Source organism: Buteo buteo, chromosome 13 (assembly GCF_964188355.1).
Source record: "Buteo buteo chromosome 13, bButBut1.hap1.1, whole genome shotgun sequence".
Taxonomy (NCBI): Eukaryota; Metazoa; Chordata; class Aves; order Accipitriformes; family Accipitridae; genus Buteo; species Buteo buteo.
In genome coordinates this window covers 25,865,712-25,890,146 of record NC_134183.1, presented here as the reverse complement: position 1 = coordinate 25,890,146, position 24,435 = coordinate 25,865,712, and the positions used below count along the sequence as shown (strand labels likewise).

The window sequence follows — 24,435 nt, the reverse complement described above, 5'->3', positions numbered from 1 at the left end:
CTAAGATACAAGACATTAAGTAAACCATGTTGTAGGTTCAAGTTCTTGGTAATCTGCACTTTATGATCTAGTAGTAACCTTCTTTTTGAGTGTGGGAATTAGCAATCTATATGAAATATAGCAATCAGGAAAGAGGAAAACCAGGTGATATACATAGCATTGTAGTAGAACTTAGAAGCACAAAACAGGGAGTTACGGATATTTGAAGTTAAGCTACTTTTGATCTAGAAGACAGGCTGGCATCTTGGTTCTCTAATCTGATGGAGCATTCTGGAAAAGGACAAAAAAGAAAATCTCTCTCTCCCCTGAGGAGGTTGGACACTGCAAGGAAATTCTACTTTAGCCAGAAGACATCTTGCCAGCCACCTTATTCTTCCCATTGTTTATGATAGGCTTTAATAAGATGCTTCAGAAAGCTATTAGTATTGTCACATTGCATTAAACCCTCTATGCATAATAATTTAACACGAAATGAAACAATTACATGGCTGCAGGGCAATAACTGGAAGTTTTAATGATTTATTAGGAGAAGCGTAACTATTATGCATTAACCATACTGGAATGTAGTATTTTGTACTAAGCGCTGTATTTAAAGATATATCTTAATGTTTTGTGCGGTTTGGCCCAGTTATATGTTTCTGTGGGAAATGTAGCCATATAGTTACATTATTTCCTGGCTTTCTATGTGTTAACTTTGGGATAAATCTATCAGTTTTCCCAGTTGATTGCTTACTTCCTTTTTAGAGAGAGGGAAATAAATTTAAAGTATTTTCATAGCTTTGGCTTTTTTTGTTAAAAGATTTTTCCTAAAATCCAGGTTTTTGCCTCATGGGTTTGCCACTGTGCATATTTATGACAAATGTAGGAATTTTCCATCCCATTAAAGTTTCAACAGATAATTTCAGCAGATACTCCTTCAGAACAAAGTAAATGCTGTTACTTGGTGAGGAGTCATTAAAAGCTCTGAAGTCTTTAATAGAATATGATACCTTTCATTCAGTCATTAAATAGTATTTGATGATTTCTTGGCCAGTTATATACAAGAGAGTTTTTGCTGGCCAGTTAAAGACTTCTTCAGCTCCACTTGTTTCAACAGTAGCTGAGTAACAACAAAAAAACCCGATGGTTCAATTCCAGTTAATGACTGTTGCAAAAGAAAGGCAAAACAAGTGGAACAGAAGGTCAGAGCATGTGTGCAAGTATTGGCTGGCAAGAATCCTATTGACTTGTATTATAAAATACCCAGTGGATATATAAAAAAATAGGGTAATTGTTTTGAGACTTTTATCAGCGCTCTGTTGATCTGGGATATTTTGGGCAGTTTCTCATGTTCAGTAACCCTCCTTAGTGAAATATGAATAAGTACTGTAATTTAGTGGATATGATGTGCAAAACATTAGTAAAAGCATTTTTCTGAAGCTTGTTTTTATAATCCATATGAGAATGGAGAAATGTACTATTCCTGTGCAGTAAGAAGGATAAATCTTAACATACATAAAAGTACTGAAAAATTACATGAAAGCTTGAGGCTTTCTTAGTTTAGAGTTCTGGTGAGCCGTAGATTTTAGTTTAAACTGTAGACAGTTCATGTGCTGTATTCATGCTTCTTTACAATAGAACAAATCAAAAGAAAATTACATTATCTCAAAGAAATTAGACTAACAAAGAACTAGTGTGAGAACAAAGTCTCAATATTAGGTTTGTGGAAAAAAATGTTTTCTCAGAGAATTTATTGGAATATAAATTCCTTAGCAGATAAATATTTAGTCTTTTAAGACTGTATAACAAAATTGCAATTTGCATTTTGAACAGTAGCTGCATATACAGAATTAAATAGAAATCACAGTATCTGGAGGGATTTCTTTCAAAATCTATTTGTTTTTTTCCAGATTTGTCTTCCTAGAAGATTCCACATATGCCCCCCAGAGACTCTTAGATTGTCAATAATACAACATCTTATTTAATTTTTCAATATTAAAAAGAACAGTAGGATCTAGGAAGAAGTTACAAGCAAGGGGCGTTTGCGTGCAAACTGCAGTATTTCTTCAGGCAAAAAAGGTCTTCTATTATATAGAACATGCAAGTTTTACAGTAAAGGTAGTTTGCTATCATATATAACTACAAATGAGAGGTGGCTATGCAATGGCTGATTTGTAAGTGTTTTCAGGTTCGTATTTAGGGGTTATTTTCTTCTCCCTGCTAACTGTAATACATCAACTGTGATGGAGGGAGTTGCACAGACACCTGGGAAGAAGAAATTTTTCTTATTTCACAGCTATTCTCTTGGTGTAAGTTTCGATCCAGAGGAAAACTAATTAGCTGCACCAGAAATACGACTAATGCATGGCTTTAGCTTCCAACCTGGCAGTGGAATAGTAAGATAGTGGTGGCCCCCATGGCGGGAATTGGATTTTTTTCAGAGCCCCCAATTCTGGCTCTGGCCCTGTCTAGTGAAAAGGTGCTGAATCCATGGCACCCAGCTTCCAAATTTGGAGGTGAAGGAATCTTCCTGTACAAGTAATTCCAAGCTCCCTCAGAGTACATGCCTTATGTGATGGTAGCAGTTTCTCCTTTGATTAGCTGACTCGTAAAAACTGTTAGATATTACCACATAACTACACAGCCCCACAGTTGAGCATGCTTCTATTTAAGCTTAAAGCATTTTGCAGCTTGATATAATGCATGTAAGTGATGCTCAGCAAATAGTCAGAGAACTAAAACTCAGCAGCTGTCTCCTTTGTGCATCCATTTTCAATTAAATAATTAATTGGGTATCCTGTGACTTTTAATTGGGAAAGTGGTGAAGCTAGTTTTTCAACTCCTAAATTCAGTATGATCAGAACAAAAGCTTTTGTGTTCCTAAATGCGAGAATAGTAAAGCTGATCACGATTATACCAATATGAAATAAGCTGTAGTGGTGTAAAATTTAGTGATAGCCATTAGAACTTTATACCAATTTTTACTGTCAGGAACGCAGACAGCTTAAAGACTTTAAGGAATCATTCTTCATGGTATCTCTCTGAGCACTGAGGTAGTCTCCTTTTCAAAGGAAATTAGAGCTCAGAGTAAATGTCATTGAAGAAGTGTCTCCTTGGGCTAGAAATTGCAGTATCATTAATGTTTCCATAGAACTGGGAAGGTGCGTGAACAAACTTTTTCTTATGGTCAGTGCTTTTGCTCCTATAGATGTAGGTGCGCGTTAGGTTGTTTTCAGTGTCTGCATGAAATGGCATCTGCAGATCCTGTGGTTGGCTCTATGGAGTTGCATTCACATGTCGTAAATACGGAATTAGAGTTGGAGTCAGGTAGGTGAGAAGGGCCCTCCAGAGAGCATCCACTGCAGCCTCCCACTTGAAGCAGGTCCTGTTAAAGCAGGTTGCTCAGGGCCTTGTCCAGGCAAGGCTTGAATGTCTTCAAGTATGGGTGCTCCACAATTTCTCTGGACGACCTGTTCGGTGGTTTTTTTTCTTCTTTTTTATTTCCTTTTTTACAGGTCTGAATTTCTTGTTTTCCTACTAGTGATGGTTGCTTCCTGTCCTTCCACAAGATTCAGGCTCCATCTTTTCATACGCTCCCACTAGGTAGACACCCACTTAACCTCTTCTAAAGGCTGAACAAGCTCAGCCCTCCGTATGCCATGTGCTCTGGTCCCCTGCTTGTATCAGTGGCCCTCCTTCAGACTCACCTAGGATGTCAACGTCTTGCACTGGGGAGCCCAAACAGGACACATACTGCAGATCTGGTCTCACAAGTACTAGATAGAGGGAAATTATCACTTCCCTGGACCTGCTGTCTGTGTTGTTGCTAATAAAGCCCAGTATGGGGTTGGCTTTCTTCACCTCAAGGACACACTTCTGACTTAGGTTCAACTTGTTTTCCACCAGTACCACAGGTGTTACTCTGCAGAGCTGTTTCATAGCCAGTTGGCCTCCAGCCTGTACTGTTGCATGGGGATATTCCACTGCAGGTGCAGGGCTTTGCATTTGCGTTTGAGCTTCACAAAGTTCCTGTCAGCCCATTTTTTCCAGCCTGTCAAGGCCCTTATGAAGAGCAGCCCCACCATCTGGTGTATCAACTGTTCCCCCCCAAGCTGGTGTCTTCTAGACTCTGAGGGAGTGTACTGTATCCCATCATCCAAGTTGTTAATTAAATTACTCCATTATTCTCTGCAAATTGTAGATGCAGACTCTCTCTCTCTCTCTCTGAAAGCTGGTGCATAGAAGTCTCAGTTGTTCTGTGACTTTCTGGATCTAACTTAGATGCTTTCCTTACTCCCTGCTGCTTCAGCAAGTCCATAGGTCCCCTTGCAAGGAGTGACTCAGTATTGCTGCAGATAGTTTCTCCCTCTGTGCATGGCATCAAATTTTATCCATTGAAAACACAGTGGAGAATTTTGCAACATTTCAGAAAAGAAACCAAAACTAAACATGGGTGGCAGCATTTGAGCAGATGTGCAAAGAGGGTGAGCAGGCTGCAGCGCAGTGCTGAGGCACGTGTCTGTCGGCGCTGGGAGAGCAGCCTCACTAGCCAAGTGCAAATGCCTGGACCAGCAGCTGCAATCCTGGCAAAAACAGCAACAACACAGTAAGCCTAAATTTCAGACTACTATTTGAGGGAGGTGTGTGACACCACATATGGCCATCAGTAAGCCAGGGGGAGCTAAGGGATGCCAATGGATAAAGAGTGTGTATGCCCTAAGACATTTACTGAAAACATAGCAACTTCCAGTGTATCTGATGAGAAATTGCATTTTTTTGACTATCTTTGCCAGCCTTCCAATGAGCCAGTGGAGTTTTTTTTTCTTTCTCTGGCATTTCTGTTATTGTGTGAACTTCCTACTCATCGGCTTGTGCTTCTAGTTACAACATTCAGATCTATCCTCTCCAAGTGTGGGACATTTCGTTATTTTGGTCATTTGGTGCAGTAATTTATTATTAATTATGCTTTCACAGTCGAGCAATCATGTTACTTCATTGCATTTATTCTTCGCCAGCATATAAATGGATTATTTGTAATGAGACAGCTATGGGTTGCTACTGAATATGGATTTTGCAACTTCAGCCTGAGAAGGATAATTCCTCCACTGCACTCAGCCTTTGAAAAGGGATCATCACCATGAGAGGCTTCAGGAAACCACAAACCTGTTCATTGCCTGCTGGCGAAAGAGAACATGTGAGGCTATGGAAAATGGCATCAATTATTTTACAAATTAACATTACACAGAAAGGAGACAAACTGCCAGCATAAAGAAGCTGCACAATTTCTGATAGGCTGCTTTCCATGAAGCTTTTCCATGCATCTTTCTCCATCTGTGCTCAGGGACTCCTCAGATGTCTGCAGAGACCTGGGCAGTGTCCCCTTCCATGGGCGGCCTCTGGTTGCTTCTCTGCTGTGATGTCTTACAGCAGCAAGATGATGACCCACAGGAACTCACTGGTACTTGGGCTTCTCCATCTCTGTTTTACCTGCTTTTGTGCTTGTTCCGTCAGTACTCTGGAAGAGAAATAATCTTCACAAGTTTGTGGGCTGCTTGGCCTATTAAGCATAAAGATTGTGAGTCCTACTGTAAAGCCAATAGAAATAATTAGCAGTATGGCTCTCTTTGAACTCACATTTTCCCTTAAGCAGGTCTGTTCTTTTGGCTGCGTGGTAGCAGTGATACTGATGCAAGGTCAGCCGCCACTGAGCTCCCAGCTCTGCTTCATCAGCTCATTGCTGTTTTTTTGGGAAGACAGTGTGCTTGCTCCACACCTGTGTGGTGCAGGCTGTGACCAAGAAGAGGGAACCATTGCGCTACAAAGAGCCATGACCCATTATCAGATTATGCAAGTCTCCAAGGTCCTTTTAATTCAGTGAGATGAATTCCCTTTTAGAAGGTGCTGAGGACAAACAAAACGCTTTACTGGGGGCAGGTTTGGGGAACACCAGCAGTCAGTGAGCTAGGCCTGGGTTTTACATTACACTGTTACAGATTCAGTGATAAAAGCCAATTAAAACAGAGAAATGCATAGTATTTTTTCATGAATTATCCTAAGAATTTGTGTTTAATGTTCGTTGAGTATGCGTTAAACCACATCTGTCGTAGTTGAGTGATGCTTTCAAAGGCTGTTTCACACTGGGTGAGGATCTGGCTTTCTTTTCATGCTGTTGCAGTGCAGGTACCATGCACTGCAAGAAGCAGACAGCTGAGTTCTGCTCGAGTGCGTATTCCCAGCCATGATTTACTCAGCGCGGACCAAACTCAGGTCTGATAGCCTGGAGTTTTTACACAAAATTTGGATAATGTTAAGGTTTACTGAAATCCTTTATTTAAAATTGGTGCTTTGAGTTTTTGAAGAACACATGGCATATTTTTTTTTCAGCATCATAAAGATGCTCAGTTACACAGGTGGGTCACAGTGCAGCATTTTTCAGAAGTCTGTTCCTTCCACAGAACTGCACACAACTCCCAGGAGCAGGAATGGGAGTTGCATCCCTGAACCTAATGGCATACACGACCAGAAGGTACTCAGAAGTACAGAGCTGGAGAGGCATACTTGAAAGAGTTACTCTGGATTTACCTGCAGTCAGACTCTGGTCCCTATGCCTGAAGTCTGCAGTGTAGGTCAGCCTTTAGGGTACAAACTGTTTAAGCATGCGAAATAATTTTTTGTTTGCCTGTTGTAAATTCCTATCAGGTATCTCTGTCTCTCTTGAAATGACTGCTTCACTTCCAAGACTAAGGTTACTCTTCTCTTGCACAGTTGCCTCAAATGGTTGCTGCATTTTTCTAATCTGGAGTGAATTCCTGTGACTCTGAGATATTTATTCTGTAATTAAATAATCATGCAGTTTTTTTGTTAAAATTATGTTTTTACAGTTGTTCAGTGAAAAAATAAGTGGAGCAGAAGGAACAAAGTTAGATGAAGAATTTCAAGAGATGGAAAGGGTAAGGAAAGTTACATTATGTTTTTCAATATTAAGTTATTGCAGAATCAAAAATGTTTCATGTTTCAAGTGATAGAATGGTATTGTAGATTTACCTGGGCGGGGGGACACCCCACCATGTGCTTCCAAACAGAAATATATAATGATAAGTGCAAATTTATCCTCGAGCCGTGGCAACTCAGCCAAGGAAGAAGAGACATCCACAAAGGCTGTGTGAGCAGAGGAAGCAGGTGTGGGAGATTAGAGAGAGAAGTCTTCAGTGTTTAGTGAGTATTCGTAAATATCACAAAGCCTTCCCATCTGATATTTTTTCCTGATAAAAGTCTAACTACTAGGGTCAAATTTTCTCTTGATACAGAATTATATTTCTTAGTTTAAATCTATGTTCAGAAATTTACATGAATTGTTGTGGAAAGTGAGATGTTTGCTATCCACTTATTGGTTGTGTGGCAAGTTAAACAATATTACTGCTACTTTATGCTTTTTCAGCTTTTATGTGCTTTTTTTTTATTGCTCTTGTCTTTCTGTGTATTTTTTAATGTTCATAGTAGACTTAGGTCATAGGTTTTATTGCTGGCAGAGTGAGGAAAAAAGTCTTGTGTGAGTTGGTGTTTTTTTTTTTTCCAACATGCACTTTTAAATTTATGATCTAAACAGGTTTCTAGGTTTTGGTTTCTTTAGCTACAGAATAATTATTTCCTTTCTCTGCATTATAAGGGGAAAAATAATGTGCAGGCCCTAAGGGAGGAAGAGGGAAACAAACCAGAAATGTGATTATTTTTTTTAATAGCATTTTAGAAACTCTTAAATAGGAAAACAGTGCAAACTACTGCTTTAAATGCCCCTGACCCCAAGATTGTGAGGGATATGTTCAGTCTTTTTCACCTGTGGAGAAAAACAGTCTTAGTAACAACTGTTGGGCTGGCAGGAAAACTGTAGTCTAGAATGTGTAAGCAGTAGTCCAGACTGATGGGCTGGAAAGGCAAGCCCACACTTTGAAATAAACCTTCTCTCCTTCCCAGTACTACCTGCCAATTAATATGTTTTTGGTAAAATCCTGTCATAACTGTGACATGGCTATGTATTTTAAGCTACAATATTTGCTTTATTTTAAATAAAAATTTCATAATCAGCTAGAATAGTATATTATGTATAATAAAATGATAAACTTCCTAGTAATTGATTTGCTTTTTACTATCTGTGTTACTTTTCTTTTCCAGAAAATCGATGTTACTAATAAAGCTGTAACAGAGCTTCTGTCCAAGTCCACAGAGTATCTTCAGCCAAATCCAGGTAGGATAGGAACAATAGGTGTTGGATTTTGCTTAACATTGTCTTCTTACTTGGAAATTCATCCTAGCTAAATAAAAGCTAATTAGGTCATCATTGTGAGGCTTCTGCGTGTCCTAAAGAGCTTTACCTGTGCGTGCAATGAACAGCTGTAAAGTTTATATGCACTCAGTCTGATCTGGGATAAATTCAACTTGCAGCACACAGGGCATCTGATTTACTGGGCATGTGTAGGTTGTGCGTGCGTGACATGTCTTGGACAGCTTGGGCCTGTGGTACAGCACTTGTGTTTGTGTTTGTGCTGGATTTCCTGGAGTGGGATATGGATCCCTAAAGTGAAGAGAATGCCAAGAGGTTTTTCAGCAGAGATGTAAAAAGCCGTTGAATTTAACTCACAGGCTGCTGCCCTCAGAGGTACTCGTAACCACGTAACCACGGGGAAGTGGGCTGTTACTTGCTTACCCGGTATTTGAATGAGGTTTTGCATTTTCTGAACACTGCTAGGCCTCAGTGGATTTTGGATCGTCAGTCAACACAGGTTTTTCAAATGTTGTTTTAAGAAACAAGAAAGGAGACACGTTTACGTTTGCAGTCAGTCACACAGTTTATCTGTTATGACCTTGATTCACTGTCCAAACCAGCTGTTGGAAGAACCTTCATTTTTTGAGAACTGACTGACAGAATTCCTTTAGTCATCTACACCTGTGACTTCAGAGATAGCTGTCTCTTATGGGTACCTTATGAAATGCACATCCCTGAAGAAGTTTAATGGGTTATGTCTACATAAGGATGGTAGGATTCAGTCCTTTACCAAGGCCCAGCCAGCATGTTTAACATGAAGCTAGTCACCATGGTCCACATTCCTCAGGAATGCCCTGCCTATGGCCACTACTGTGTTGAAGAAGCTGTTGAGTGATAATAGTAAGGAGTAGATTGGAAAAACTCTCCAAGAATAAGTGCATGTTTTTGTCATGGTACATGCAAGATAACAATAAATTAATTTGTATGTAGCAGGCCATTCTGCAGGATAATACTGGAACAAAAATAAAGAAGCGGGAAGGAAATTCTGCAAAGCTCTCGCAAGCGAGAGAGAGAGCGAGCATGAAATTGGCTTTGGCTGTGCTTGTATCTAGTCTGTGTTTGCTTTCTGCAAAACTTCTAATCAAGGAGTTTGCAAGCAGAAATATTGAAAGGAATGTGAGTATTGGTGAATATCCACAGAAGATGACAAGCAATCCCACTATATATCTGTGTGGAGATGTGATGCTTATTCAGTTGGGAATGAAAACCATTTTCATGTGGCCCATATTGTTGAATGGAATCTTATTTAAACTTTTGACTGTGAAGTACTGACAACAAAAAACTTAGGAATCTACAGACCAGCTTTGTGACTTGCTTTGTGATATTGCTTGTTAAATGATTTATTGCTTTAAATGTATTAGTTTTAAAAGAGTTTTTATAACTTTTTTGTTCTTTTTTTTTGTGTCCTTCTTAGCATACAGAGCCAAGCTGGGAATGCTGAACACTATGTCAAAGATCAGAGGACAAGTTAAAACCACAGGCTATCCCCAGACAGAGGGACTCCTAGGAGACTGCATGATACGGTATGGCAGAGAGCTTGGCGATGATTCTATGTTTGGTGAGTTTGTGTATCTCCTCTGTGAATATTTCAGCATAAAGTTCTTTGCAGAATATTACACAGTGACATAACCTATGTAAATAGCTACTGCAGGTAAGAGGGAAAGTTAAGTACAGTGATCAGGAGGTGATTGATATAATTAACAGAACATGATGCTTCTGCATATTTGTCCACCTCTCTTGAGGTGGATTTGATAACACTATTAGTGATGCTGTCTGATGATTCATATTATTGCCATAACCATTTTAGTTTCTAAGATGCCAAACCTAAATAATTCAGGGTGATTCTTAGATGCACTGTATTTCTTTTAAGCTTTAAATAAAAATGGTTACTCTATATTTGAGAAGTAAACTAAGGGAAAAATTTTTCATAGAAGAAAATAAACAGTAACTTTGGGTGATTTTTATTTTTTTATTTTTTTCTAATAATGATCTGGTATTTCTGTGCTTTGGAGCAGTGCATCTTAAATATGCGTTTTCTTGGTTTCATGAAAATGAACTCTAGCTTGGCCATGCTACAATTCTATGGTAAACCAAATCTTACCTATTTCTTCTCAAGATATGCCGGTAGTTCACAGCCAAAATCTTGATAGAGTCCTTGCTTGCTGAGCATGCATAGTGTGTGGGCTTGACTGGAATGAATCTGAAGCATTGTCACAGAGCTACTCAGTGTGTGCTTTTTGATATGGCTGGGATTAAGGGAGAACCAGGGAGAAATACATGAGGAAAGGAGAATCCTGGTTTGGGGAGAGAGAGGGGAGTAGGGCTAGGAGAGAGCTGTATGGGCTGGGACTGCATGCAGAAGCCGATACAGAACTGGCTGGCTCTATGTACTGTTGTTAATATCTGCAATTTTACACACCGTGGTTGTCTTGAAATAGTAACGGCTATGTAGGTGTAGGGACTTGACACCTGAGTCCAAGTAGGTGCTGCATAGGAAAGATGCTGCTGATAGCCAAAGACTCATTTATTCTCCTCACAAAGAGTGAAGTGGCACAACTCATCTGTGAGCTGGATGTATTTTTATTCTGCAAAAGAAACAGGGGTGCTAAATAAAACTAGGAAAGGGGAAAGAACATTTCACTGTTCTGCCTGCTGATACTTACATGCTTAATAAAGTATACAGCTATGTTAAAAAGATGGTTTTGAAGAGGCAGCAACAATTTTGACCAAAGGGAGGTTTGGAAAAAAAACACACTATATGTGAGGAAGCTGTAAAACATGATTTTCTGATTAAAAAATTATTCACTTGTTGTGTATTTAATAATACCACTAAAGTTGTACAAGTTAATCGGCTTGGTTTGCAGCTCTCAAAGTGGAGGAGGTTTGTAACCTATACAAATACAGGTGGGAAAATGGTATTATTTTTTCCCTCATGCCCTTCAGGAAAAAAAAATATACTTTGGAACAAAAATTTTCCAGTTCTAGTTTTCTGTAGGAGACAAGCAAGTGCATAGCTTCAATTATTTTTTCACTCTTCAAGGGCCTGCAGCAGATACAAAGATACCTATTTGAAATAGCTGTTTCATCAGACAAATTTTCTGGTTTTACATATATTAAGATATAAGTAGCCTATTCTTTACCATAGGCCTTGCACTACTGGATGCTGGTGAGAGCATGAAGCAAATGGCAGAGGTGAAGGACTCGCTTGATATTAATGTCAAACAAAATTTTATTGATCCTCTACAGTTACTGCAGGACAAAGATTTAAAAGAGATTGGGGTAAGTTTTCCAGGGTAAAGCTTCACTTATCAATAATCAGAGTCAATCACGCTCTAGTTCCCTGAGATACTTTTCTTGAAAGCAATAAGGTAAATAAATTTTACTGAATTTAAGTTTGTCTCTCTAGCAAAACACTGATGAAATCTGCTTAAAATCAATGCCTGGCTATTTCTTACTTGTTTAGCTTACTCAGTTTGCTATATTGCTTGTACATGCAGTACAAGGAGGATAGTGAAGAAAATTATATTCTTTATTTCTATGCTATTTTATTTTAACTGACATTTTTATTAATTGTTATGAACATGTGAGTGTGCTGTGTTTTTCTGCAACTGATTATCCTATCTTGCCATGTCTGTCAGCCTATGGAGGATGACTATAACTGCTGAAAAAGGCTATTGAGGGCAATCACAGGATGATCTGGAAAGTGCCATAAAATGTTGAAGCACCATATGCCACTATAGGAAAAATATAGGAAGTTGAGGAGCACAGTTTTAACCTTTAGAGTTAAGTTTTTCAGTGCTTTTGTTTACAATGTGACAATTCAAAGAAAGCCAAGCAGTCTTTGTATGAGTCTCTTGGTTCCAATAGACTTGGGGAATAAGCAAGTTAAAACCCTGATGAAATGCAGAAATGAACATTATTTTATTTATTTACACATAAATGGATGTGGAAAGCATAGCAAAAATAGTAATAATGTCTTGATGTCTGTGGCTGTCTCCTATGATACATAACCGTTTTCAGTTGTAGTTCTTCTGAACTGATGAAAAGAAATTGTTTGACATTAGCTTTAATGAGTGTTTTGTACTGTCACTTTGAGTCCATTCTGTAAGTCTGTCAGTCCCATGATTTTTGGCAACAGAAAAGCTTGTGTCGTTATATCAGATAGAAGTGTCGGCACCTAACAAACGAAAGCAAGAATACAAGATTTGTTGGAGCACTGCTTATGGAATGAGAGGGGAAAATAACCCTTTAACTTTTAGCTGTCATATTGCAAATAATTCAAGAGGTAAACTTGAATTATATGTAGAATATGGAGACACACGTTTAGATTGGATCCTGCTTCTCATTTAGACAATGTGACGTGTTGCACATCTAGTGAAGTCCATTAGCTGCATGCCTAAGTTTAGCAAATCAAGATATAGCCAATTCCCCAAGTGTTAACAAATGGCTGTTTACTTAAAATTTCATTCATGTATACAGTCCTAGACTTCCCTGATGCTGCCTTAGATCAAAGGGATGGACTGGATAATCTGAGCCTTGTGTTTCTTTGATTCTGCATATATTTGCATCCATAACTGAAATTTCCTGAAATCACGTGTTTGGACATGTCCCGTTTGGACCTTCTCATAAATGTTCTGTCTTATTTAGCATCATTTGAAGAAACTAGAAGGACGCCGTTTGGATTATGATTATAAAAAGAAGCGTTTTGGAAAGATACCAGATGAAGAAGTTAAACAAGCAGTAGAAAAATTTGAAGAGTCAAAGGAACTGGCTGAAAGAAGCATGTTCAATTTCTTAGAAAATGATGTAAGTCTGTCCTGCATTTTTGTTTGCTGCAGTACATCCAGGAGGGCAATGTGTGTGGGATTGGATAAAGCCTGTCCCATCCTTCATAGGAGGTAAGGTCTGAAAGCAGAAAGTGTGCCTCTTTCCTCTTTTAATCTCCTGTCAGTGAGGAACATAATGCACAGCAGTAAATGGCAGAACTCAAGAATTCAGGAATTTGTTCTGGAGACACAGTGGCTCAGACAAAATTGTCACAGAGGTCTTAAGTAGTTTTATAATCTTTGAGCAATGAACTACCTGAGAGTAGAATGCAGTTTGATCAGCAGAAGGGAGAAGGTTGGAAGATTAACATAGTCATAGACCTGCTGCTGAAACTATGAGCAAGGGTATGTACCCTGCACTTTCTGAATTATAGCTCACTTGTAGTCAAAACTTTGCTGCTGATTTGAAGTCTCTGAATGATTTTACCTCTGAAAATCATTATTATTACTATTTGGCTCTGAAAATTACTCCATAGGGTTTGTTTGTGGCTTGGGCTTAAGTACCTGGACTTTGGCTCAGAGTCCAAATCCATCATGAAATTATGTCTAAATAAGGAGCAGCTGTGGTCATGCAGGATAATCCTCTGTTCTGTCCATACACAGAGGAATAGCAGGATGTGCTTTCTCCCATGTAATCATGGAATTGGAGGAAAAGAGAACTGGACCTATTTGGGCCTATTCCAAAGCTTTCTCTCCTGTAGATGCAGCATTGCAGAAAAACACACTTAGAAAGTAAGAAGTGTGCTGTCTTCTGCGAGCAAACTGCAATGAGGAGGAGCTGTTAAGTGGGAATATTGAACTGCAAGCAACTTCTCCCTCTATGCACAGCCATGTAATGGCCAGTTATAAACTAGCCTGCAGTTCCTAACTTGTGAGTGGGACACATTTGTTAGAAGAGTGTATAAGTCAGTAAGCCTGTTGCTGTTTTACCAGTGCAAGTTGTATGAAGGCAGCAAAAAAAGTAACATCCTCTATCAACAGTTTCAGCACACTGTTCCACTGTAGGCTCTACCAGTTGCCTGGTTGCAGTGTCTGTGTTTTATAATTCTGCCTTGCATAAGCAGCTGAGAAATGTTTCACATAGTGTTTATCATTAGTTGAAGCACCAAACTGAGGATAAAACAGTGCATGGATTAAAAGGGTTTAGCTGAGCCACTAGAGAACTGATGAGTTATACGTTCTAGTATAACTAATTCTGCATTTGGGAGGGGGTGAACTGGATGTCCCTTTGAAGTTTTTTCCATACCCACTTCCTGTTGTTTCTGTTTAAAGAAAACTCTGTACTCCTTCCCTTCCATTTTCTGTGCTGAGCCAGTCTGTCTGTCCTCCTCAAACTTCTCATTACAGCCTTGTTGTCTAATCCTAGACTGTCTCACTGGGTTTGCAGAGATCTTAACTGTAATCGCTTCCTTCCGATCCTTTCCAATTCCCCAAATGACTCCCTTTCTTGGTCTCCTTGCCCTGCAATCTCTGTTCTCTGAACTCTGATTCCCAGTCATCTTGGCAGGTGCCTTTGCCAGACTTAGTCCTGATCCACATCTCTTTCTCAGGTTTTTGCACAGCTAGTTTCAGACCTCCCACGTAGACACTGTTGCATGCACTCCTTATCGGATCCATCTTCCTGCCTTTCCCACTCAGCCAGTCCCAGGCTCCTCTTGCTAAGTGGCTTTTAGTCTCACAAGTTTCTCTGGCTCTTTCCCAGTCTCTCTTCTACTAATCCACAATTCCGTATCCCTCCTGGCTTTTAGTCATGTTGTTTGGACAGTCCTTGTCTATCCATTTTCTTTGACTACCTTATCCAAACCCCAGGCACTTTGTGCGTTTTCCTCAGGTGGTTTACATTACTCTCTTCTGACTGTGATGGAATTCTATCAGCTGTTGATTTGGTTCTGTGCATTTCATTTCTGTATGCTATGTGACAATGTTTGGCTTTCTTGGACTCCCGGCGGAATTTCTAATAATCTTTTTAACTGAGTAAAAGCAGACAAAGTAGAGCACAAAATTGCCATGGGTCCATAAAACATTTGCAGAAAGCTTACTTGGATATCTTCTTGTGATCCAATGTCTGAAGACATCACGGTGGAATGGAAACATGTCAGACTTCTTGGGGTCTGTCTTAATGTTGTCTTAAAGGAAGAGGACAAATAAATATCTGTTACTGCTCCATACCCAGTACAGCTTGAACTTTTCAGTTTGTGTTAGGGGCATGAGATTATTTGTTACCTCATGAATAAAAATATTCTGATTTTTCTTTCTTCTTCACATTCTCCCTTTCCTCAGCATTCATATTTTTGAATGATTGGCTGATACTTTTTAAATCCAAGTAGATAAATCATGTTTCATTTATTGGTTTATAAATGCTGCCATCTAGTGAGGTAAGTCCAGATCATTTCAGAACTGTAGTTTGTAAACATTGTTAATAAACACTAATGAGTCTGAGTCATAAGAGCTGTCACAGTGTAATTTCTAGCAACATTGCTGATCAGAAAAGCCCCACTTTCACCTGCTAAGGGGTCATGTCCTTTTGAATGTTTCCAGCTTGGGTGTTGACAGACAGCTGGCTTGGTAGTTGAAAGCAGAAGGGATTTGCACATTGTGAGAGGAAATAACTCAAGGACCCAGCCCTGAGCTAGCAAACTAGAAGTTACACCTCAGTTTTGTTCAGCTTCCAACTGGCAATTTCTTTGATAGAATCACAATGCTCTTTTTCAGTAGCCTCCACAAGGTATCATGGTCTTTTGAGATACCAGGTCTATTTTGAATGATTTGTTTGTTTATCCTTCAGCTGAATGTACTGCAGGCTTCTTACAACTATTTACCTCTCTATATTTCAGGTAGAACAAGTTAGCCAGTTGGCTGTGTTTGTAGAAGCAGCACTAGATTACCATAAACAATCCACAGAAATTTTGGAGGATCTGCAGAGCAAGCTGCAAAACCGGTAAGACTGAACCCATCAGAAGATTTTCAACCTCTTTTTGCAGCTGAGATTCATGAATGTGAAAAGTCACTGAAGCAACAGATCTTGTAGTACCATCTCACAGATGCACATGTGCTGTGCTCTGTGCCTTGCTGGACTTCATTGCTTTAAACCATTGCCACCTGGCAACTTCTTGCAGTGCTGTGAGCCTTTAATGTAATGCAGGGTCTGCCCAGAAAGCTTTGAGTGTGTGCAGAATCTCTCACTCACAGCTGTGGAGGTTAATCAGGACAGCCTCTGTTTGTTTGTAGGTTTCTTTAAACTTACATACTTGTGAGTTGTGTTTTGGAGGCTTTGCTGAGAAGTTGGCCTATTTTCCTTGAGAGTGAGGGGTATAACAAAATTCTGCAGCAGAGTAGGGAAATAGCCAGCTGGCTAGGAACACAGTTGTGGTGTAATGCACTTATGAAAGGCCCAGATACTTTGTGTCATCCTAATAGAAGAAAAAAATGCTGCTGTCATTAATTTGTTATATGTTGCTTAGAGAACCAGCAGAGAACAGGAGACCTAAATGACTTGAGTGTCACCATAGCATAGGCTAACATTACAGTCACAAAGTTGAGATAACTGGGGCTTTCCTGAGATCAGGGTGGACGTGGTGGCTGTGAGTATTAGCATAGGGGTAGTTGTTGTCTGTAGACACCCTGCACCATCCCAGCTGGAGGGGCCAGTGAGACAAGGAGGTCTCAGCCGGGCCACATGCACATACAGGAAGAGGTATTGAGACAGTTGTGCTGACCAAATGGTTGTTTCCCATTTTCTCTAATAAAAAGGCAATGTGTGAGATGCAGTCTCTGGGCCTCTGTCCTGGCTGGGTTTCTGCATATGTCATTTGCAGTTCAGCTTTCCAGAGAGCTCATTCCTGGGACTTCTGCTGAACTCAGTGGCAGCTGTGGATGCTCAGCAATTCTCAAACTCAGGCTGTTAAGCTTTATGCCTCTGTCAGCAGGACCAAAGCATTAAATAAAACAGGGACTTGCTGAAATTGAAATACTGCATGAGAATTGAGCAGCTCTTAGTGAATAAACCTGCCCCCCACGCCCTAAAAAAAGAAGCCTAAAACCAAAACCAGTAGAAGGTTTTTTTTCCCCACCTTTCAAACACCTAAGCACTGAACCTGAATGTAAGCTCTGTAAGTATTTCTTCCTTCGATCTCTTGCCACTCTTCTCTGTGTTCCAGAATAAATGTAGCATCTAGTCGGCCTAAACGTGAATTTAAGCCAAAGCCTGTAATAACTACAACTCTGGAAATTGGTGATAATCAGCAGCACAATGGGATTGCCTATAGTTCTTCCATAAAATCATCAGGTAAGTCTATGGCCACAGAATTAACAAGTCTATAGATGTTTTGCCAGGTTGTTGCTTGAGGTATTCCTTGTACCATGAGAACAATGGATCCATGAGGCATCAGTATCCATGCAGTTTGTTTCCCAGATTTGGAAATGGAACTGTGAAGCAGGGTTCCTCTCAACAGTCTCTCGCCCATCTGAAATTTAGGTGTGGCATTCTGCTTGGTCTTTTAGGTTCCCTGTATTGCCACTGAGGGTGGGAGGAGAGAGAGGGAGAGGCACTTGCAGAAAACAGTTCATTTCTTGCAAAGACAGATGCCTAAGGTGGGTGTGTTCGTTCACTGTCTGGAATATCTCCAGATGCTAGTTTCTCTCCACAGTCTGAGACCATAAATGATCAGGCCAGGATTTTAAGTATTAGACATGTAAAATTCAGAGATGACTCCTACCCTTATTGATTTTATTAACATATTTTACTTTACTGTCCCCTAAAGTATGCATCAAAGTGTGTGCATTTATGAACTGATGTACTTAAGCACCTATTGATGTGGGAGTAGGATCCCTTCCTTTGATTAGGCCCTGATTCCACAAAAAACATCAATTGTTGAAAGCCCTTGAAAGTTGTGTGAATGGTAATAATTAGTAAGGTTACATGACTGATTGAAATAGCTTTTCCTCATCTCATGAATAAAATTATTTTGACCTATCTCCTTAATGGCTACAGTGTATCATGAGAGAAGATCAATTAAAAAAAAAAAGCCACAAAAGACAACAATATCCAAAGAAAAGAGAATGAAGAAGCTAAATTTTTCCATAAACATTATTTGTAAGGAAAATAGAGGGGAAGCAGTGAGCCAAAGGTTCCTTTCTCTACTTGGCATGGTACCTAGGATCTTTTTCTAAAGCTTTTTTCTTTTTACTTTTTTTTTCTTCACTCCAATTTCTTCCTCCCTCCAGTCTTGTTGCTTTTTAAAGGTTGTTGGGAGAGAAATGAGAGAACTAAAGGCAAAAGAATAAAGCTTGGAGCTGTAACTTCATGCTCCTTCTGATGTCTCTCTAATTTCCTTGCACTCTGCTACAAGATGAAGCTATTATACAATCCATACTGAAGGGGATTTGCAGCAGTTTGGCAGCATAAATCCACCTGGCAAAACCTTACTCCTTCATTTGTTTCTTTGGTGCTTCAAGCTGTTTGAGGGTGTGTTAGTGAAGCTCCCCATGCTGCCCAAATGTTAAGAGCAGTTTTTGTGTTGCTGTCAAATGTGGGATTGAGGGAGACAACCCCCTCTTTGCACACTCCTCTCAATTCAGACCACTGGTTCCCAAGACATGTGATTACAAGGACACACTTCATTCAAAGCACTGGGGATGTTTGCAGCAATCAATAACTTCCTAGTTATTTTCACAGCACATCTGGATGAAAGTAGCAAAACCATAGCAACCTTTATTAAAAATTCAGCATAAAATTTCTAGGCCCCTATCAATTACTTATCAAGTTATGTAGGCTTTATGTTTTCTGCTTTGCATGTGCAGTGGAGAAAGGAGATTCGGATTCAGCATTTGTATATAAACTAGCGTGTCAAATCAGAGTTTCAAACCATATTATAGTGGTTTATCATTGCCATGAAGCAGTTGATCCAAGATGTCTTTTAAGGGTAATCAATCCTGCCTTGGGGAGAAAGACAGACTAGATGACTTCTCAAGGTTGCTTCCAGCCCACTTAGTTAAAGAAAAATCCCGGTTTTAATGAGCTGAAATTCAGTGGATAAACTGAAAAAGAAATGACCACTGATCACTAAGATAAGGAAGGAGTGAGCCACTTCCATTTATTGATTCCATTCATGGACTATTGCATCAACTGTTTGCATATCACTAAATGATGGGGTTTCACTTGATTTGCTCGCTCAGTGCTGTCAAAATGGAAAAGAAATAAAACAATAATGAAAGAGATGAAAAGGAGAAATGGGATGTATGTAATAATTGTTGCTATGCCTAGTGTTGCTAATAGCTCAGAAAGACCATGTATCATGGTTTTTATATCCTGAAGAAGCTGTGGGTGCTGTGCTTACTGCCCCAGCAGGTACAATCATCAGTGAAATCATTGTTCATTCTCCTTTCTTTTCCTGTTCATACTCAAAAGTTATCCATATGGATTTCTGTGGAGCTGTGGTGGGGTCAATATGCCCTGCTTGTGAATGGGGAAACCTTTCTGTTGCTGTTTAAAATCAGAATCATAAAACAGATTCAATTTATGGTCTGTGATTTAGAAATGTGAACCAGGCTGCTCTAAGCAAAACTGTGAAATGTTTTAAGGTCTCCATGTGATAAGGGGGATAGCATCATGATCGCCCTCTTTCTTTTTGTTTAGAAAACTGACCTCTTCATCCTACACAAACAAGCACTTTTATGCTTAATTTCCCCTGTTTAGACCCTATCAAAATGCAGACCTTTAATTTCTCTGATACTGTCACTCAAGGTGAGTAGCATCTTAGTGTTCAGCAAACCCATGGAAATGAACAGGACTGTTCAAAGCTGTGATACCTTCAGCACAACTACCACAGTCCAGTTCTGAGTGTTGAAATGGCTTTTTCTGTGTTTCACCATAGCTTTTCAAGTTAAGTATCAGCTTCTTGGAGCAGAAATAGTATTTTCCTTTGTATGGTCCCTAACATGTGGGCGTTATTTATTACTAATGACTTGCACACATTTGCAGGGCTAGATTCACGGAAACCTAATTCTGATGTTGTGAATTATTTAGCTGCTTTGATTAAGCACAGATGACAATATTTTTGTTCTAATTCATTGTTATCCTCATTAATCAGCTGTGGCTATGAGCATCATCTGGCTCATTTTAGAACTCTCTTTAAATGTTGTATTACATCATGCCTTTCATTCTTTTTGTTTGTCAGGTTTGACTATGATATGAAATAAATGGATCTGGTTGGCATGTGCTGGAATTTAACATAAGCATCTAAGTGTTTACTCACTTCAGCTGTGAGAGAGACTTGGATTAATTATCTTAGCAAGCTTCCAGTTTGTGATTATTAAAGTATAATTTTGCTACCATATGTATATAACATGGTATAGAAGACAGAGTAGATGCAGGTACAAGCAGTAACTCCCTTTGGGGAAAAGAAACAAACAAAATCAACATTGAATGGCATTCTGGTTTTATCCTGTAACACTCCAGAAATCACAGATAGCTTCTTGCTTAACCTGTTTTTGTGCTGTCCAGGTTTGAGTGGTCTGGAGATTAATGACAAGTCATATTTGAATGTGACAGTGAAGTGTGGCAGTTTAACTCCACAGCTGGAGAAATTAAGGAGGTGTGCATAGTGTTGCAAATTAAGATAAACCCTATTTGCAGAAAAAGAAAAAAAAAGTTCAATTTCTTTAGCTTAAATATCTGCAACAGGAAATGATGTGCAAGTATTTAATAGACAGGAAAAGGCTGGAATCATGTCACCATTTCTGTGATGTTAAACAGTGTGTGTTGCAGACTGTCAGGCAGTGCTGCCCCCATTACCTCTGTCAGGGAAGCTTTGTCTCATTGGATTATACAGTAGCAGCAGCTGCCTGACTCTAATGAAGACTTTGACTGATCCTACAGCCTGGAGTGAAACCGGTTGTACTGGCTGTGACCATTATTTAAAAATCTTTCCAGGCTGCCAGACATTTCTTTTCAGTTCTTTGGAGCTTAAAATGAACCAAATGTGATCCATCTCATATCAGGTACCTTACTGTCAGAAATTAACTGGCTTGCAATAATAAATTAGCCCCATCGGAGCAGCTGGTGAAAGCAATGCACTTTGTCAATTATTCAGAGTGCTGCCTTCTGCTGTTGACAGTTCCAGTGAGCTGGTACCAGTTCTACCTTGGCAAAGACTGAAAATAACTTGGCTATTTTTGAACACAGTCAGTCCATTTTTGCTGGGAAACGGTGGCTCATCATCTTTTTTTCTGCTTGGACTGTTTCAGAAAAAATATGTCTAGAACCAAGCTTTCACCTGAATTGTTGTATTAGACTACCTGTAATTTACTTTGTTCTTGTAAAACTTTGTCGCTACCCCATGCCTTCCACAGGCAGAGGACTAGTCTGGCATTGTTACAGCAGTGTTCTGGGGAGGTTTGCTGAGGAGGATCTCTGTGTTGACAGCTCTCTCTCATTGTTATAAATAAAAGCTCTCTTCTGTTCTTATAAAGGATAAAACATACCCAGAAAATAGAAGAGTAATTCCTACTTCCCAGTTTTAACACCAAATATTACCCCCATTGTATTATTGTCAATTAAAAAGATGCTTTCACCTGTTGTCCTTTACTGATCACCAGAGTAGTTGTCAGCTGGTTTACTTAAGAGACTTCTCCTAATTCCTTTTACTAGAAAATGCCTGAACAGTTTTCAATAATTTCCTACAGGTTACCATGATTAGCAGATTAAAATGCATTTTTGCACGCATTTTTAACACCTTAGCTATTGTATCTGTATTGCATTACCAGTTGTGTGCAGATTTACCCAAACAAAAATTATTCAAGATGATTGCATAATTAGCATGTGTGATAGCTGGGAGAGAGAGTCAAGACTAGAATATTTGAGAATTGTTGCAATGTTCCAAATAAGACAACCTGAATAACTTAGTATTTAAGAGATTTAACTGCTTTAATGGAAGTACTAGAGTGTTCTAGAGTTGTCATGCTACAGTGTGTTTTACTACTGTTTATATGGCAGCAGCATGAAATCTTTTCTCCTATTCTTCCTTTATAAATACATATCAAATTACCAGACTTTTACTTGGATATGCTGTACATGTTTTTAAAAGACTGTTATGGCTGAACTTCAGTTGAACCTCTGGCTAGTCCTTGGCCACAGAGCTAAAGCTTTACAATTTGAACATTAGATTACATTTTATTAGAACCAGTTATTATTTATAAATATGAATGAAAATATTACATATGTATCCATACCACAAATCCAAGCCAAATAGCACCCCTTCCTGAGAATATCTTTTAAAAAGGTGACTGCATTTACAAGCTTAACTTCTTTTGCTAAGGGTGATTCTGTTTTGTACTTTAATTTATATTTACTTGCTTTCCTGTAAATGTATGTACTTACTATTATGTTTGCATATGGTACCATCAATATTTTAAAAGAGTAATTTGGAATTAAGATCTTTATAGCAGGGCGAACAGCATAAGTCACAAGAACAGCCAGATACTGCATCAGAAAACTGTTTTCATCTGTAAAATAGTTTGACAGGCACCATTGTTCCTAGCATAACCTCTGCTTTAGTTCAGATGGATGTGTACAACAAAGGATTTGAACACATGAACTTGGGGAGCAGTAACCCAGAAATGACTGTCACTGCTCAAGTGAGGTGAGGGTGGAAGCCTTAACACAGGAGTGGCTGGAGTGGCTGATGGTTCCCTTTCCTCCTGCAAACACACACGTAGCATAAACATCCAGGAGGCTGCCTCCAGGCTGTAAGTGTGCATGTAGGACTGGCTGTGAGCCCCTGCCCTCTGGTAGGTATTCGTGCAGTAGCAGTGTGCTGCAGTGCCATTTGTTTTAATGATTACTTGTCACTTCTCCTGTCTACTCTTCTACTCCCTCAACTCCTACCCTTCCAATTCCTCTAGCCACCACTCCAAAGAGACCACACTGATTTTGACCACTGTGATTACTGAAACTATCAGTTTGAGGTAAACATCCTTTCAAAAGGGAAGGCAACTAGGAATGAAAATAGAGTAAGTAGTATCTGAACTTAAGGGAGAAACAGAATTATGCTTTAAACTAATTATCACTAGTATTATTTTTTTATATGTAGAAGCACCAGATGTTAGTGGGTGAAAGCAATGGAAAAACTGTTGGGAAGAATTCATGGCAGCAGGGCTCTGTTTTTTGACCCATTGTTTTATGCTTGGTGGCTGATAGGATGCTGTGAAGCTCTATTAATATGGTGTGTTTCTTCTGTCACTGGGGGCAGGTTCTTCAATGCACATGGATCAGCCTTGCTGCCAAGCTCTCTATGACTTTGAGCCAGAAAATGAAGGCGAGCTTGGGTTTAAGGAAGGGGACATCATAACTTTGACCAATCAGATTGATGAGAATTGGTACGAGGGAATGTTAAATGGAGAGTCTGGCTTCTTCCCCATTAATTACGTTGAAGTGATGGTTCCCTTGCCTCAGTGATTTTGTCATTCAAGCTGTGAACATGATTTCATGACTGAAATGGATTCACAAATGTTCTGTCAGTGTGGCATTCTGTGAAAGCCTTGCTATTTGACTGACTTACTGACTTTTGTATGCGTCTTTTTAAAATGTATTTATTTTATATTCAAAAAAGTTTCACCTTCCCTGACTCATCAACCTGCAAAAAAACCCATACCCAGTTTTTTTGCTTTGTGCCTTGAAGATCACTGTATGAAGTGTTTACTGGTAGCTCACTGTTGCTCCAAAAATGCATTTCCTTGCTATTATTGTATGTGGATTTTTTTTTTTAATCTTTGGCTGCAATGATATTACTATTGAAAACCATTTTTAAAAATACTGTAAGTGAAGCTAACTGTAACCAGTTCCTAAGTTACTGACGTCACTGAGCTCTCTTCATCCACCACACTGTAATTTATTGTGAGCAAGTTAATCCATGTTTCACATTGTATGTTGACAAAAGGCAAAGTGGTTGTTGTCAATATTATGATGTTGTTGTACTAAGTACAAGTTCTCAGCATTGAAATTCCTATAATTTACTGACCAAACTGAATAAATATTTCTGTGGGATAAGAACAGTGGTTGCTGCTTCTATTCCTATAGTACTGGCATTTGTTTTTGAGCTGGAGGTCACTTGCTAAATTAAAAATGCATGAATAAAGCCTAAGTAGTAGTTTTATGACACCTCAGCCACTGGCATTTTAATAATCTTGCTCTCTCCCTACTGACTGTGTAGCCTTTATAATGTCTGTTAAAATTTTCTTCTAGCAGGAGGATAAGAGAAAAATTCCTTTGAACTAAGTACAAACTGATCCTAGCTCCACAGGGTTTGTATAGAA

At 39.2% G+C, this 24,435-nt stretch overlaps 1 protein-coding gene across 6 annotated transcripts in view; it reads left to right on the top strand.

Moving 5' to 3' along the window:
* The window catches only part of SH3GL3 (SH3 domain containing GRB2 like 3, endophilin A3), a 58,196-nt gene extending 33,947 nt beyond the window's left edge, over positions 1–24,249 (top strand). For 5 of the 6 annotated variants that reach the window (XM_075045144.1, XM_075045147.1, XM_075045146.1 and 2 more), the window contains 8 exons: positions 6,861–6,929; positions 8,149–8,221; positions 9,714–9,857; positions 11,445–11,578; positions 12,947–13,105; positions 15,960–16,063; positions 17,283–17,410; positions 23,373–24,249. In XM_075045144.1, coding sequence (XP_074901245.1) covers positions 6,861–6,929; positions 8,149–8,221; positions 9,714–9,857; positions 11,445–11,578; positions 12,947–13,105; positions 15,960–16,063; positions 17,283–17,410; positions 23,373–23,578 — 1,017 coding nt within the window. In that variant the 3' untranslated portion in view covers positions 23,579–24,249. Of the gene's footprint in view, positions 1–6,860; positions 6,930–8,148; positions 8,222–9,713; positions 9,858–11,444; positions 11,579–12,946; positions 13,106–15,959; positions 16,064–17,282; positions 17,411–19,759; positions 19,868–23,372 lie in introns of all 6 variants that reach the window. The other variant, XR_012652787.1, reaches the window with a different exon arrangement.
* Positions 24,250–24,435: the final 186 nt, after the last annotated feature.